The 17,547-nt window shown below is 52.0% G+C and overlaps 1 protein-coding gene across 6 annotated transcripts in view; it reads left to right on the top strand.

Moving 5' to 3' along the window:
• ANKMY1 (ankyrin repeat and MYND domain containing 1) overlaps positions 1 to 17,547 on the top strand; it is a 94,161-nt gene that overhangs the window by 71,592 nt on the left and 5,022 nt on the right. For 3 of the 6 annotated variants that reach the window (XM_077958021.1, XM_077958019.1, XM_077958017.1), the window contains 3 exons: positions 975 to 1,053; positions 2,128 to 2,288; positions 3,664 to 3,883. In XM_077958021.1, the coding sequence (XP_077814147.1) occupies positions 975 to 1,053; positions 2,128 to 2,288; positions 3,664 to 3,710 (287 nt within the window). In that variant the 3' untranslated portion in view covers positions 3,711 to 3,883. Of the gene's footprint in view, positions 1 to 974; positions 1,054 to 2,127; positions 2,289 to 2,424; positions 3,884 to 17,547 lie in introns of those variants that run through there. The other 3 variants (XM_077958018.1, XM_077958016.1, XM_015111503.3) reach the window with 2 other exon arrangements.

Raw genomic sequence — 17,547 nt, 5'->3', positions numbered from 1 at the left:
AGAGGTTGCAGTGAGCCAAGATCACGCCACTGCACTCTAGCCTGGGTGACAGAGCAAGACTTTGTCTTAAAAAGAAAAAAAAATTCAATGATACAAACAGACTAAGTTAAAGGATGAAAAACTACCATGGGAACAGCAATCACAAGAAGGCTGGAAGTGCTAATATCAGAAAAAAAATAGACTTACAAATGCTACTGGTGATAAAGAGGGACATTTTATGATAAAAGGGTCATCAATTAGGAAGCTATAACAATTATAAACCCATATGCACCGAATCACAGACACGCAAATACATGAAGCAAAAAGTCACAGAAATGGAGAAACAGATAACTCAACAATAATAGTCGGAAATGTCAGTTCCTCACTTTCAACAATTGATCAAAAAACTAGGCCCAAGGTCATCAAGGAAACAGGAAGTTGAACCATACAAGCCTATCAGACTTATCAGATCTCTAGAACACTCTACCCAACAGCAACAGAATCTGTATTCTTCTCAAGTGTCCTGGAGACATTCTCCAGGATAGACCATACATAGATCACAAACCATTTAAATAAAGAGAATAGAAATAATACATTTCATATACTCTGCCCACAATAGAATTTAATTAGAAATGACTAACAGAAGGACATTTGGGAAACTCACATAAAATAACACATGTCTAAATAGCAAGTTTAAGAAGAACCCAAAAGGGAAATTTGAAGCACCTTGAAATGAATTAAGACACAACACAGGTGGAGCAGCAGACTGAAGAGTGAAGCCCCTCCCTGCAGCCTGTGGACTGCCCCGCGCCTCCAGGTCCACGCCCCGCTCTGCGTCCTCGCACTCTCTATGGAGCCATGGAAGGCTTGGTTCCCCCATCTGCCTCCCCGGTAGTGCAGGCGGGCACCACAGGGAGGGCCCAAGGAGGTGGCATCTGTAGTGGCGGCCCCCACCCTGCTATGTGGGTACTAATGCGGGACCCTCTTTCGTACAGTGGAGCTGATCCCCAGCCACAGGATGAAGAAGAAGGGCCCCAGCCTGCCCAAGGGCCTGGATGTGAAGGAGCAGGGGCAGTAAGTGTGTCTGCGGGCTGGGTTCTTTCCAGGATGGCAGTCTGTGTTTGGACAGTGCTGCTGTGCCGGGCCTGACCACCTCATCCCGGGACAGCCTCTGCCATCTGATACCCAAGTGGCATGGCCTCCTCCAGGAAGTCCTGCTGGCAGGCTCTGGGCTTCAGCCAAGATGAGGTGCAGATGATGCACCCTGCAGATGAGGGTGCAGAGTCACAGGGCACACTCATGGAGCTGCCCTGGGCTGCTCCCAGTGGGTCAGAGAGGGGGTTCTATGTCCTGCAGGAGGGTGGCCACCTCCCGTCCCAGAGACAGCCGCTGAGTGGGGTTTGAGCCCAGGCTCTGCTTCTGCAAGATGTCCTGTGGAGGCTTGCCTGGCCTGCTGGCTGTGTGGCAGAGCCTGCATACCTGCACCCTCCTTGCCCCTCCCTCCACCACTGGCCTCTCCTTGGAGTCTCAACACTACTCACTCTGCTGTTCCAGAACAGTCTCTTTACATGCTGTTTCTCCTCTGGGATGAGAGGGCAGGAACCAGGCCCTGTTCTTATGGGCATCCCCACCACATAAACCCTGAGCCACCCAGCGAGGTGATGGAGAGGGGACTGGTGCAAGACAGGGAGGGGTTTCTCCTCCTAAAGCAGAGGAGACTGGTGCTTTGAGGCTCACCCCAAAGGCAGGCTCCATGCCCTGTCCTCGAGTCACTTCTCCCACGCCACAGTGCACCAGAGACATTTCCCTATGTGCCTAGGAGTTCCCCACCATCGTCATGTTTGTGGCACCATGGCGGTCTCCTGAATGGATGTGCATTCACTTAACCAGCCCTTACTGGTGGGCAGAGGTGGTTCCCAGAGCTCGGCATGTGTTGGTTTACTATTCTAAATGTTGCTGTGCTGAACATCCACAGGACGGGGACTTGGGGGCTTTTGTCTGTGTGTGAAGGCTGCCCAACACGGGACAGTGCGGGACGGTGGGGACTAGCCCAGGAGTTCAGGGCCGGGCACAGCTCCCAGGCAGCGGCTGTTTGTGGGGAAGCGGGTTCCGGAGTGGCCACCTGCTGACTGTGAGGCTCTGTTGCAGAATTCCCTTCTTCAAGTTCTGCTACCAGTGTGGCCGCTCCATCGGGGTCCGCCTCTTGCCCTGCCCTCGCTGCTACGGGATTCTGACCTGCAGCAAGTACTGCAAGACCAAGGCCTGGAACGAGTTCCACAAGAAGGACTGCGGGGACCTGGTGGCCATCGGTAGGTCGGCCCTCAGGTTGGGAGGCAAGGGGTCCGCTGCTGCTGAGGGCGAAGGCGCAGACCTGGGGTGCTGGTGAGGGGCACCTTCATTTCCCGAAATCTCTCCAGATTCAGGCCACTTTTCCAACATTTCCAGATGGGCCTGTTGGGCATCAGGAGGCCACTGAGGCAGCCTGGCTCTTCCTCACCTACTGTGGCAGCATGATGCTTGTCCTCGCCCTGGAAGGGGATACACCCCATCCCTGCAGAGCTGGAACATGGACCCCTGGGGGCTCTGTGGACCCGTGGGAGCTTCACTGAACTCCTGGGGCCTCTGCTGACACGTGGGAGCTTCACTGAACTCCTGGGGGCTCTGTGGACCCGTGGGAGCTTCACTGAACTCCTGGGGGCTCTGCTGACATCTGGGGGCTTCACTGACACCTGGGGGCTCTGCTGGACACCAGTGCCTCTGGACCACAGGGCAGTTGGCCTTGGGGCTCCTTCAGGAAATTTCCTCCCAGCCTGCCGTCTCAGATGTCTGTCGTAGTGTGGACATCAACAGGTGTCTGCTTCTAGAAACACCGGCTCTCCTGCGCTCCCCTCCTCCCCTCCTTGGTGTGACCAGGGCCCGGAGCCTCGAGGGCGGCGGGCATTGCTGAGGCTGGTGTGTGAGGCTGTGCAGTGGTGACCGCTCTACTGGGACCTGGCTGGGTTCCCAGCCTGGTGGGGATGGGAGTGGGTCTGGGAAAGCCCCTGTCCTTGGGCCTGTGCCCTGAAGTGAATGGCTGCTGACCTCCTTCCCCACTCTATAAAATGGGGCTTTATTTTTTTTTTTTCTTTTGAGGTGGAGTCTTACTGTGTCACCAAGTCTGGAGTGCAGTGGCGCGATCTCCGCTCACTGCAACCTCTGCCTCCCAGGTTCCAGCGATTCTCCTGCCTCAGCCTCCCCAGTAGCTGGGACTACAGGCGCGTGCCACCACGTCTGGCTAATTTTTTGTATTTTTAGTACAGACGGGGTCTCACCATGTTTGCCAGGATGGTCTCAATCTCCTGACCTTGTGATCCACCCACCTCGGCCTCCCAAAGTGCTGGGATTACAGGTGTGAGCCCCCGCGCCCGGCCAATGGGGCTTTTAATAACAGGCACCCTCGGTGGGGTCGCAGCTCCTTGGCTTGTAGACTCCAGGATGGGACTTGGTGGGTCTGGCAGGCCCCTCTTTGAAGAGTTACTGCAGATAGCCCTCAGGCCTTGCTGCGTCCGGTCTCCTTGCCTGCAAAAGCGCTAGACAGAGCACAGTCCTCAGCCGCCCCACATAGCCTGACTTCTGGAGCCAGGCCTGGGGGGAGGCCAGCTCCAGCCCCCTCTTCCGCCTCCCCCATACCTTTTCCTCCTCCAGTGACACAACTGGAGGAAGTTTCCAGAAGGAGAGAAGAATCTCAGTGAAGCAGCAGCTGCACGTCCGAGGCTTGGGGAGGACCCAGGACTGTGTGGGTTTCTTACCTGCCCGAGCCACCTCGGGGAATCTTCCAGCCTACTGCACGCGTTTCTGCAGTTTTGGGGCCATGCTTTGCAGCCGTGTCTCCCTTGCGACCTCACAATAAATTGGCTCTGCAGGGTGTTTTTGACAGTCTGTGCTGTGCTCCGCCCCTCGCGGGGCAGTCCCAGAGCTTTTGTGGAGCCTGTGCCTGCCTCTGCCCTTGGCTTTGATCTTGCCTGGCCTGCCATGGGGCCTGGCCTGGGCCGTCCTGATGGACCAGGCAGGCGAGGGTCAGGACTCGGAGCCTGCTGCAGAGATGGCGTGGGGGTAACTCCTGGGTCTCTGGGGCTTGTTCTGCGACCTTGCTAGGAGCCCGTGGCAGCAGGCTCCACTCCCTGCTCAGGTGCCCATGGGTGCAAGGCTCCTACTGGGTTCTGCGGTACTCATTTGTTCCCTGTGCACTTACGGAGTGTCTGCTGTGTGCTGAGTGTTCTGAAGATGACGGTGTTTGTGGAAATCACTGGGACTGGGAGGAAGGAGGGCCTGGAGCAAATCACAGGGAGCAGTGCTGCCTTCGAGGGTCACCCACGTGGAAATTCATGGAGAGGGCAGGGGAGGGTGCACCGCATGGGGCGGACCTGGAAAAGGACAGCAGCATCCCCGGGGACAAGGGGACAGTGTCCAGGGACGAGGACGATGGGGGTTTGCTGCTGAGGGCAGAAGAGCTGGGAGTGTGGGGGGTGGGAGCCTGTGCTGGGGCTGGAGCCAAGCAGGTGAGGCCCCACTCCAGGCTGGCTTGTGACTGTCAAAGCAGCTGCACCCGCAGTGACTTGTTGTTGCTGACTTCCTTGGTCTCATCAAAGATGGGCTGCGTGCTGGGGGTTTGTTGGGGTGCCCTGGGAAATGCTGCTATAAGGGGTCAGCAACGAGCCTGGGCAGAGGGACAAGCTGACTGATGGGTGGCTTTTCATAGGGGCTCCAACGGACGCAGGGGCCAGGCCTTTGTACCCCTGCATCGGCTGGTCACTGGTCACAGGCTGCCCCTGGGAGGGTCGTAACCGTGTGAGCTGGCTCACTGCCGCCAAGAGCTGTTCCTGGTCGGGGGCTCCGGGATGCTGGGTGGGTGTAGGCATCCCCAGCTTCCACTACCTCTGCTAGAAAGGAAAAAGCTGCTAATGGGTACTTGTTTGATGGTACACTTAATTCTGTAGAAGTTAGAGAATATCTGTAAAGCAAAAGAAAGAACCTGTAAGTGACAATTATCCACACTGTATTAGTCCATTCTTGCACTGCTACAAATACATATCAGAGACCGGAAAATGTATAGAGAAAGGAGGTTTAACTGGCTCGGGGTTTTGCAGGCTGCACAGGAAGCATGGCGGCATGTGGCAGCTTCAATCATGGCAGGAGGAGAAGGGGAAGCCGGCACTTCACATGGCCGGAGTGGGAGGAAGGTGAGGGGCTGCCACACACTTTTAAACAGCCAGATCTCGTGAGAATTCTCTGACCACGAGAACTGCACCAGAGGGGGACGTCTGCCCACGGGATCCAATCACCTTCCACCAGGCCCCACCTCCAGCATAGGGGATTACAATTTCACATGAGATTTGGGCAGAGACACAGATCCAAACCGTATCACAGACACCCGGAAACTACCACGGCCAACACTGTGTGTGTCCCTTCGATCTCTACAGGCATAAGTGCGCACAGACACGTGTGTCTAGAAGTGGGAGCATCCTCTCTATTCTGAACTAGGCCATGAACATCTCTGTTATTAAATACTTTTCTGCAACATAATTTCCCCAAATAGCTTTATTTTGTATTATGTATGCAACATATGCTTTTTTAAGAGAGAAGACAGCAAAGACGAGTGATAAAAATAACTGGGGGAGGTGGCATATGCCTGTGATCCCAGTGACTTGGGAGGCCGAGGTAGGAGGATTGCTTGAGCCCAGGAGTTCCAGACCAGCCTGGGCAACATAGTGAGACACTGTCTCTAAAAAAAAGATCTTAGCTGGGTGTGGTCGCACACACCCGTAGTCCCAGCTAGCTACTCAGGAGGCTGTGGTGGGAGGACTGCTTGAACTAGGAGTTTGAGGCTACAGTGAGCTGTGATGGCATCACTGTGCTCTGGCCTGGGTGAGAGTGAGATGCTGAAAAATAATTTTTAAGAATGAGAAAATCATCTTAATCTTACAATTCAAGGATAAGCATTCTCAGCATTTTGGGGAACATACTCTTTATTTTTTTTGAGACAGAATTTCTCTCTTGTTGCCCAGGCTGGAGTGCAATGGCGGCATCTCAATTCGCTGCAACCTCTGCCTCCTGGGTTCAAGCAGTTCTCCTGCCTCAGCCCCTGAGTAGCTGGGATCACAGGCGTGTGCCAACACACCCAGCTACTTTTGTACTTTTAGTAGAGACAGGGTTTCACCATGTTGGGCAGGCTGATCTCGAACTCCTGACCTCAAGTGATCCACCCGCCTCGGCCTCCCAAAGCGCTGGGATTACAGGCATGAGTCACCGCGCCCGGCCCTTGGGGAACATATTCTTTGACTGTAACCCGTGCATGCAGGCATCCACACTGAGCCACACTGTGTACACGCAGGCACTGTCTCGTGTCCCCGCTGCTTATTAAAATCGCACGGTTAGTTCTTCAAGCCCAGCCTACCACACATGGTGTTGGTCCTGCCATCTTCGGTGGCCGACGGCACTGCACTCCCTGGGCTAGGCGGAGTTTACCCACGTGATGCCTGTTACAGGCATGCGGGTGGTTTCATGGTCCACGTTAAAGGGTGAACGGTTCTAAACAATGCTGTACACACACGGTTGGCCTAGTTTTCCCTCCAGTTAAATTCCAGGAAGTTATGTTTTCAGGTTCTAAGAGTTTTTGTTCACAGTTGTGTATTCTTGGCGCACTCTTGGGGAAGGTTCTATCAGTCTGAAGCGTGGTCAAAAGACTGTGAGCGTGACTGCACCCTGCACCCGCGGCCACGAGCGCTGCAGGAGGTTTAGCCTTACCCAGGCTCCTAAGGATTTATGCGCGAGTCTGAGCATCTGTGCATGTTGGCGTGACATTGATGTTTTCTACTGGTCCCTTTTTTTTCTTTTTTTTGAGATGGAGTCTCGCTCTGTCGCCCAGGCTGGAGTGCAGTGGTGCCATCTCTGCTCACTGCAAGCTCCGCCTCTTGGGTTCAAACCATTCTCCTGCCTCAGCCTCCTGAGTAGCTGGGACTACAGGCGCCCACCACCTCGCCTGGCTAATTTTTTGTATTTTTAGTAGAGACAGGGTTTCACCGTGTTAGCCTGGATGGTCTCGATCTCCCAACCTCGTGATCTGCCTGCCTCGGCCTTCCATAGTGCTGAGATTACAGGCAGGAGTCACCATGCCTGGCCTCCACGGGTCCCTTTTTATTGGAGATGTTTGCTCTTCCTGATGGATAGGAACTCTCTAAAGCACAGCAACTTCTCCTATGCCTTGTGTGCAGATAACTGTCTTGCAGTTTGCAGTGTGCACGTGGAAGTTTTTCTCGTGCTGTGAAATCCACCTGTCCTTTCCTCAGGGCCTGGCTTGCTGGAGTGCATAGAGAGCAGTCCCTCGCTGGGCTGATGTATGCAAGGGTAGCCTTTGCCCAGATTCTCACCACCGTTTTAATGCATTACTGTTTCACCTGTAATTGTATAACCAATCTAGCATTAATTTTTGTGTGAGGTTTGAGAGCCAGCTATCTAGATCTATCCCCAAATGGTCAGTGGGATCGAGTAATCCATTTCTCTTCCCTGGTGGGCATATGCCTGCCTCTTAGTTGCCATAGGGGCCCCTCCTGTGCTCTGCTGTCTCCACCTGCAGCTCTGGGCCCTTTTCACATCTGCCAGGACGGGCCCACCCTCCTCCTCACCAGCCCTGTGAAAGGGCCCTGCTGTGGCCATGTGCTTTTTCTTCCAGATGAATTGTGCAGGGTGTGTCAAGTTCCCAAATGTCTCACTGGGACTTAGCAATTATCTTGTTTCACTTGATTGGCAGACAGTTGGCATCTTCTGAGCAGAGTTGGTGAGATGGTGGTCACTTACTGGCACTGGATAATTTCCTCTCTATAGGAACCATCCCGTGCTCCTCTCTGATTTCACACCTCACACCCGGTCCTTCCTGAGGTCTGCTCAGCTCTGCCTTCAAAGTACAGCTCAGCCAAGCTGCTTCCAGAATCCCCTCCTGCCACCGTCCCTGTCCTCCTCATCATCCATGCAGCCAGAGCCCAGACCACCTGTCCCTCGGCTTTTCCCCACCCACTTCCGGGATGGCCCATTAAATCCTTGCTGCTTGGGCCCTGAGGCCTCCCCACCCCACCACTGCCCACCACCGTGGAGAAACCCCGCCCAGCCTCCTCCTTTGGAGCTGGCCAGGCTGGTTCTCGCCCAGCCCTGCCAGTGCCCCGCCCTCTGTAGGGAACGCCCTCCCCAAAATGTCATCCGTGCCCGTCTCTCCTCTATGGGGTCAACACCTGCAGTGAGCCCTTGCCCTCTGACCCACAGGAGAGGTGAGGTGAGAATCTGGCAGAAGAGAACCGAGTCCCTGCGCAGGAGCCGAGTCATAGTACAGGGAGCTGGGATGCCAGATGACAGGCGTCCCATGGAGAGAGAGGGACTGACGCTGCAGGGCCAGGCCGGTGGCGTGAGCAGGGTGGGCTTGTTTGTTACAGCAAGGAGGGGCCCTGTAGCCTGTGTGTGACGGCTCTGTTCTGGGAAGGCAGGAGGGGCTGGGGGCTTCAGAAGGGAGTGGACCACCCCCTCTTGGAGCAGCTCCTCTCTCCATCCCCTCCCCAGATGTTGACATTTGACATTTCACCTGCCAGCGGTGGTCCCCACCAAGCAGGGATTCTGCTGTTTCAGGCAGAGCCTCCAGCTGCTGTGACCGTGCTGGTACAAGGCGGTGCTCTGGGCCCTTAGTGGAGACTCAGCTGATAGGTCCTGCCTTGTACACACCCCAGCAGGAATCTCCTATTTCGCACCCATTGGTGAAGGGGGCCACATGCGTGGTTGCCGGTAGGGCAGCCGAGTTCCCTGAGTAGTTGCCGTGGTCCCTGTGGACGCCGTACCTGCTGAGCCTCTTCTTTTCAGTCTTTCTGGCTCTTGGTTCCCTGCCGGGCATCACGCAGCACCCTGGGATGACAGCATGGCAGCGCCTGGCGGTTTGTGGGAATGCCTTCAGCAGCCCTTTTCTTGGGTGGAGGCCAGCATGCCTTCCCATGGCGTGTCACACTTGAACTCATTCTGTTGATTAATTTCTCGCCCTTCAATCTTTAACTCTTTCTCAGACTTCATTTTGCACAGCTGCCCTGCCTGTCCCATCTATGCTCACCTCTGTGTGTTCTATGTGTGGTGAAGCCCCCCGTGGTTCAGGGCATATCCTGGTCCTGCCCTGCCTGTGGTGGTCACCAGCATGTCAGGGAGGAACGTGGAGGACCCATGCCTCATGGAGCCCCTTCTTTGCTTCAAGTCGGGTACCTCACCTGGTTTGTGGACAGGCCTCGACACTGGGGGTCCTCCAGGCTGTCCTTCCTCTCCCTCGAGGCCCCTCTTCCCACGGAGACTCCGTCTAGAGCAGAGATGCTGCCGAACCTCCCGCTGCTGCCTCAGGGTCTCGAGGGGCTCCAGCAGCTGGGTCTCGTCCTCAGAGACCCTCAGAAACAACTCAGGGCCCTTCGCTGTCACCGTGGTCAGCTTTGCCCTTTATGGACCCAGCTGTCTGCACTTCAGCAGCTTGGAGTCCGGCACCACCAGAGCGTTCGCAGTGGAAGGGAGGCTTGCCGGGGCCTCCCTGAGCTCCTGCAGAGGTCACTCTGCTCTGCAAGGTGGAAAGTGGCTGTGGCCTGGGAGGGTGCGGGGCCCTGTCTGCTTCCGGGCCCTGTCTGTTTCCGGGCCCTGTCTGCTTCCGGGCCCTGTTTCTGGGCCCTGTCTGCTTCCGGGTCCTGTCTGCTTCCGGGTCCTGTTTCTGGGCCCTGTCTGCTTCCGGGTCCTGTCTGCTTCCGGGTCCTGTCTGCTTCTGGGCCCTGTTTCTGGGCCCTGTCTATTTCCGGGCCCTGTCTGCTTCCGGGCCCTGTTTCTGGGCCCTGTCTGCTTCCGGGTCCTGTCTGCTTCCGGGTCCTGTCTGCTTCCGGGCCCACAGCTTCTGGGTCCTGTCTGCTTCCGGGCCCTGTCTGTTTCCGGGCCCTGTCTGCTTCTGGGCCCTGTCTGTTTCTGCTCTCGAGCCCTAGAGGAGGTCCCCCGAGAGCCAGGCTGCTCCGCGCAGCCCTCCATCCTCCCCTTGGGGGCCACAGTATGGTCCAGCCCCTTAGCTATCTGTGAACGTGGAGTTCTGGGATGAGGGCCACATGTGAGAGCTGCAGTGTTCACCTAGGAGAATGTGGGGCCGGGCTGGGGCAGAGGGAGGGGAGAGAATCCCTGGGATCCAGACCCCCCGCTGCTTCTCAGGGCCCTCAGCTCTTTTCTCCCCTGAGCAGCTTCTCTGAGACTTGTCCCAGGCTTCTGACTGTAAGTGGAGGTCTCTGGCTGGAGCCTTCTCTTGTCCCCACGGGGAGGCAGGACAGCAGGCACAGGGAGCCATCTGTGTCCCCAGGGCCCCTCCAGGCTCTCCTGGGCAGTCTCCAGGTCAGGGAGGGATATAGGGGTGCTTGTCCTTGCCCACCCTGCCCCATCCCCACAGCCATCTTCAGTCCCATCCTGGCTGTGAGATGGTCTCCTGCCCTTTGGTTGCAGGGCCAGTGCCTCCCCCACTGTCCCTCCCCAGGAGGGCAGCCTTGGTGCCCCACAGTCACCCTGGGCACTGGATGGTGCATGGGGATCTTGGGCAGAGGGTCTGGGAGAAGCAGCTCACGGTCCATCTGGAAGGTGGATGCACACTCACCTGTCCCCTCGAAGGCTGAGGACCAGGCACCGTGGGTGGGTGGCATGGTGTACCTGCTGGGCGCAAGATGACTAGGCCAAGCCACAGCCACGGTGTCTAAGAAGCCTGAGGCCTGGAGCCCATCTCAGGTGCTCCACAAGTCACCGTTTCTAAGAACTTCCAGCCAACTTCCTTGGAAGCAGGGACAGGGAGGCACATGGGAGCGTCCCGTGGTTCTCCAGGGTGTCCAGGGCATCACCTGCTCTGCCTGGGCCTAGGCCATTCCCCTTGCTGACGTGCACGCCACTGCTGCCTCCTGAGCCGGTGACAGTGAGCCAGGGCAGGCCGGCACCGTGGAACCCTGGCAGCTATGAAGGAGCCTCAGCAGCGGGGAAGTCAGGTGGTCTGGGGTGGGAGGAGGGGGTCACCCATGGGATGGAGATGAGGAGCAGGGGGATCTGGGGAGGGAAGGCAGGGAGACACAGAGGCTGGGACATGTGTTGAGTCTGAAGCCCCCTGGGACCCTCTACAGTGGGACTGGGAGCAAAGGAGAGGACTCCTACCCTGGGGTTCACCCCCAACTCTCTGGGGCAGCAGGGGAACATGGCTTCAGGTGCATCGGCCTGAAGGCCCAGGAAGGGTGTCCCTGAGTCTGCTGTCGTCTGCTGAGCACCAGCCCCCAGCCCAGCTGTGCTGCTATTGAAGGCGCTACAGAAGGGGGTCCCAGCAGGTCCAGGGTGCTCTGTGCCCCAGCCAACAGTCCTCCCTCTCCTGCTTCCTCTGTGTCCCCCCACTGGCCTGAACCCTGGGCAGCCTCCAGGCCCTGCGGCCTCATTGCAGGGCGGAGGGTTGGGCTTGCCCAGGTGGCTGTTGAAGGGTCAGTGTGCTGAGGGTGGGTCCGGGGCCAGCCCCTCCCCTGGCTCAGCCTATACCACCCGCCGCCCCCAGACCCCACTATACCTTGCCTCTCAGAAGAGTGGGCAGCCACCTAGGGGATGCCAGGTGGCGGCCAGAGGAGCCTTGGGCGGAGAGGGCAAGGAAACTAGGAACGGAAAGCAGTGCTGGGGTCTGAGAGGGACACAAACGGTGGGGAGGAGAGCACAGGAGGCAGAGGGGACGGCTCTGGTTCTGACCTGGAAGGCTGTGCTGGAGATAAAGGGCCTGGAGTTTTCGGGTGTCAGGGTTCTGCCCAGAAGCCAGGGAGCTCCTGTGTTCTCTGGAAAGTTGGGGCAGCGGGCAGGAGGGGGTAGCCAAGGTATGTCCTGTGGTCCCAGGAAGGAGGCAGACAACATAGCTGTTGGCCAGGGTTTTCTTCCTTGGACATCATAGGGACAGGGCCTGGCCCTGCCTGCTCTTCTTGGAGCCTGGAGTGCCGGCACCTGCCTCCCTCCCTCCTTCCCACCAGCCCCCATCTGCCTCAGCCCATGTCTTCCTTTGATTAACTGGAAAACAGAAACTTCCCGCACAGGCTGTGCCTCCATGCTGAATTGTTTGTGATTTTTCTTTAAGTAACTGCCTGCCACCTTGTAAGCTTCAAGGCCGTTCAAAACCTGGCTCTGACCTGATACACTATTTCAACTTAAAAACAAAAACAAAAAATGGTAGAACAATCGAAGGAGGCCCTGAGCCACCAGCATGCGGTGGGACACGTACACACGTGTTGTCCTGCTCCAATGCCTGGACTTTACGGAAACAGAATGAGATGCAGCTAAACCTGCCCCTTTCTCCTGTTTTGTGATTCTGCTTTTCATTTGTACCTCCTTGCGTGGGATGTGGACTTGCTCTCTGCGTGAAGATTTTACACTGCACCATCTGTTGGAAAGCATCGGTTTGCATTTCCTTGATGATGGATGAAGTTCAGGGCTTTTTCATACATTAATTTATTGGCCACTTAGAGTTCCATGTCGGTGAATTACGTGTGAGCGTGATCTTTGCCCCCTTTTCCTATTAAACTGTCTTTTTTTATTGCTTATGGGAGCATCTTGCATGCTCTATGGCCTCGTCTCACGGTGCCGTGCCTGTGCACGCAGTTTGGAGCACGCATGCCTCGCCGTCGTCCCCTTTGCCTCTGCAGCATAGGGTTTTGTCTCTGGGAAGGCTTGTTCCAGCCCATGGCCATGCGTCTTCTCCTCTGCTGTCGTCTCCATGTGGTGAGGCGTCGCTTTTCACATTTCGGTCCCTATTCCATAGGAGAGTGATGAAGATATGTTTTGTGTTGACACCATGACGTAGGGACCCTGTTTATCTTTCCCACGTGAACAGCCACAGCCCTGCACTGTATAGTTAAGGCTTCCTTGCCTACTCTTCTTGTCTCTAGAGGTTCAATGTCATCCAGATGGAAGCAGACAGTGGGTGGTCTTTTGTTGCCTTGAGGCTGTGAACCTGTAGAGGAGGGGCCTGTGGGCTTATGTCATCTCCACGGGGAGGTCTTTGTTCCAACTCCCACCTCAGCGGGTCCAAGAGCTGAGCTCCCTCTTGGTCCTTACATCCCAGCCCCTGCCTGCTGCAGCAGTCCCCACTGACCCTCCCCATGTCGGGGGTCTGGCCTTCTGATGGGGACTGTTACCACTTCAGCTCCACTTGGTGCTTTTTTCCCCTAACTTTATTGAGGTATCATTGACAAATAAAAATTGTATATATTCACGGTGTACACATAATGATTTGATATCCATACACATCATGAAATGATGACCATGATCAAATTAATGAACACATCCATCACCTCATACTTCCCATTTGTGGGTGTGTGCGCATGTGTGTGTGACGAGGTGGGTGTGTGCACGTGTGTGTGATATGAGGTGGGTATGTGTGCGTGTGTGTGTGACATGAGGTGGGTGTGTGCGTGTGTGTGTGAGATGAGGTGGGTGTGTGCACATGTGTGTGTGAGATGAGGTGGGTGTATGTGCATGTGTGTGACATGAGGTGGGTATGTGTGCGTGTGTGTGAGATGAGGTGGGTATGTGCACATGCGTGAGATGAGGTGGGTGTATGTACATGTGTGTGTGACATGAGGTGGATGTGTGTGCATGTGTGAGATGAGGTGGGGTGTGTGTGCATGTGTGTGTGACATGAGGTGGGTGTGTGCGCGTGTGTGACATGAGGTGGATGTGTGTGCATGTGTGTGTGACAGGTGGATGTGTGCGCATGTGTGTGAGATGAGGTGGGTGTGAGTGTATGTGCATGTGACAGGTGGATGTGTGCACGTGTGTGAGAGGTGGGTGTGCATGTGTGACATGGGTGTGTGCACATGTGTGAGATGAGGTGACTCTGTGTGTGTGTGACAGGTGGATGTGTGCACGTGTGTGAGATGAGGTGGGTGTGGGTGTGTGTGCATGTGACATGAGGTGGATGTGTGCATATATGTGTGTGAGATGAGGTGGGTGTGTGTGCATGTGTGTGTGACATGAGGGGGGTGTGTGCGCATGTGTGTGTGAGATGAGGGTGTGTGCGCATGTGTGTGTGAGATGAGGACACTTACAACCTACTCTTAGCAAATTTCAAGTAAACAACACAGTACTATTAACTACAGTCACCATGCTGTACACAAGACCCCAGAATTTACTCATCCTGTCTAACTGAAAGTTTGCGCCCTTTGACTAACTCCAAGCCCCACGCCACCCCCAGCTATTGACAACCAGCTTTCTACTCTCTGCTTTTATGAATTTGAGTTTTCAAGATTCCACATACAAGTGAGATCATACAGTGTTTGTCCTTCTGTGTCTGGCTCATTTCACTGAGCATAATGTCCTCCAGGTTCATCCATGTTGTTGCAAAAGGCAGGGTTTCCTTCCTTTGTATAGCTGAATAGTATTACATTGCATATATGCATCAATTTTCTCCATCCATCCATCCATCCATCCATCCATCCATCCATCCTTCCATCCACTGACACTTAAGTTGTTTCCATTTCTTGGCTATTAGGAATGATGCTGCAATGAAGATGGGAGTGCAGGTATCTCTTTGACATAGCGATTTCATTTCCTTTGGATATACACCCACTAGTGGGATTGCTGGTTCATGTGGTAACTCTATTTTTAATTTTTGAGAAACCTCCATACTGTTTTCTATAATGGCTGTACCGATCATTCTCATCAGTTGTGCACAAGGGTTCCCTTTTCTCCACATTCTTGTCAACACTTGTTATCTCTTGCCTTTTTGATAATGGCCATCCTAACAGGTGCGAGGCGATGTCTCATTGTGGTTTTTCATTTCCCTGATGATTAGATGAGCACCTTTTCATATACCTGTTGGCCATTTTCTTTGAAAAAATTTCTATTCAGATCTTTTACCCATTTAAAAAATCAGGCTATTTGTTTTTTTGCTGTTAAGTTGTATGAATTTCTTCAGTATTTTGGACATAAATCTAATTCAGATATGTGGTTTACAAAGATTTTCACCAGTTCTGTAGATTGACTTTCATTTTATTGATTGTTTCCTTTGCTGTGAGAGCTTTTTAGTTTGGTGTAGACTCACTTTTTATTTTTGCTTTTGTTGCCTGTGCTTTTGGTGTCATATCCAAAAAGTCATTGTCAAGACCAATGTCAAGGGGGCATTTTCCTTATGTCTTCTTCTAGAAATTTTATGGTTTCAGGTCTTAAATTTACACTTTTAATCCATTTATTTTTTGTATATGGTGTAAGATAAGGGTCTGATTTCACTCTTCTGCATGTAGATATCCAACTTTCCAGGCGCCATTTGTCAAAGGGGCTCCTTTTGCTATTGTATATTCCTGGTCCCTTTGTCAAAGATTAGTTGGCTGCATATGTGTGAGTTTATTTCTGGACTCTTATCTGTTTTTATGACTGTATCATACTGTTTTGATTACTACAGCTTTGTAATATACTTGAAAACAGGATGTGTGATATATCCAGATTTGTTCTTCTTTTGCAAGTTTGCTTTAGCTGATTATTTTGTGATTCCATACAAATTTTAAGATTGTTTTTGCTATTTCTGTAAAAAAGATGCCATTGGAATTTTGATAGACATTGCATTGAGTTTGTAGACTGCTTTGGGTAGTATGGACATTTTAACAGTATTCTTCCAATCCATGAACATAAAATATCTTCCATTTGTTTGTACCTTAATTTATCTCATCAAGATTTTATAGTTTGCAGTATATGTTCTATATTTTATAGTATTTATAGTATTTATTTATAGTATTCAGTATATATTCTAAAAGTTCCACCAAAAAACCTGTTAGAAGTAATAATGAATTCATTAAAGTTGCAAGATACAATATCAGCATACAAAAATCAGTTGTTTTTATGCACTAACAATGAACTATCTGAAAAATTAAGAAAACAATGCCATTTACAATAGCATAAAAATAATAAAATACTTAGCAATAAATTTAAGCAAGGATCCTTTACCTCCCTTAAATTTATTGCTAAGTATTTTATTTAAGTATTTAAGCAAGGTTCTTTTACCTCACTTAAATTTATTGCTAAGTATTTTATTTAAGCATTTAAGCAAGGATCTTTTACCTCACTTAAATTTATTGCTAAGTATTTTGTTATATTTATGCTATTGTAAATGGGGTAATTTTCTTAATTTCCTTTTCAGATAGTTAATTGTTAGTGCATAAAAACACAACTAACTTTTGTGTGTCGATATTGTATCTTGCAACTTTAATGAATTCATTTATTACTTCTAACAGGTTTTTTGGTGGAACTTTTAGAATTTTGTATATATAAGAGATCATGTCCGCTCTTCAAAAGAAGACATACGTATCCAGCCAACAAGCATATGATAAAAGCTTAATATCACTGATCATTAGAGAAATGCAAATCAAAACCACAATATGATACCATCTCACACTAGTCAGAATGGCTATGATTAAAAGTAAAACAATAATAGATGCAGGTGAAATTGCAGAGAAAAGGGAATGCATATGCACTGTTGGTGTGAATGTAAATTAGTTCAACCTTGTGGAAAGCAGTGTGGTGATTCCTCAAAGAGCTAAAAACAGAGCTGCCCCTTGACCCAGCAATCTCATCACTGTGTATGTACCCAAAGGAATATAAATTGTTCTACCATAAAGACATATATGCACACATATGTTCACTGTAGTTGTATTCACAATAGCAAGGACATGGAATCAACATAAATGCCCATCAGTGGTAGACTGGATCAAGAAAATATGGTACATATACACCATGAAGTACTAAGCAGCTATAAAAAAGAACTAGATCATGTCCTTTGCAGGAATGTGGATGGAGCTAGAGGCTATTATTCTTAGCAAACTAACACAGGAACAGAAAACTAAATACCACATGTTCTCACTTATATTAAGTGGGAGATAAATGATTAAAACATTTGGATACAAAAACGGGGAAACAACAGACACTGAGTCCTACTTGAGGGTAGAGGGTAAGAGGTTGGAGAGATTAGAAAAAATAACTATTAGGTACTAGGTTTAGTATTTGGGTGATGGAACAATCCATACAACAAACCCCTGTGACACGAGTTTATCTATATAGGAAACCTGCACATGTAACCCTAAACCTAAAATAAAAGATTTTAAAAAAGAGATCATGTTGTCTGGGCGTGCTGGCTCATGCCTGTAGTTCCAGCACTTTGTTAGGCCAAGGTAGGTGGATCACAAGGTCAGGAGATCTAGACCACCCTGGCTAACACAGTGAAACCCCGTCTCTACTGAAAAAAAAAAAAAAAAATTAGCCGGGCATGGTGGTGGGTGCCTGTAGTCTCAGCCAGCTACTCGGGAGGCTGAGGCAGGAGAATGGTGTGAACCCGGGAAGCGGAGGTTGCAGTGAGCCGAGATCACGCCACTGCACTCCAGCCTGGGCAACAGAGCGAGACTCTGTCTCAAAAAAGGAAAAAAAAAAATAAGTGGTGAGAGTGGGCACCTTTGTCTTGTTCATGATCTTAGAGGAAATGCTTTCAGCTTTTCACTATTGAGTATAATG

Source organism: Macaca mulatta, chromosome 12, assembly GCF_049350105.2.
Source record: "Macaca mulatta isolate MMU2019108-1 chromosome 12, T2T-MMU8v2.0, whole genome shotgun sequence".
NCBI lineage: Eukaryota > Metazoa > Chordata > Mammalia > Primates > Cercopithecidae > Macaca > Macaca mulatta.
This window is presented reverse-complemented; position numbering and strand designations above follow the sequence as displayed.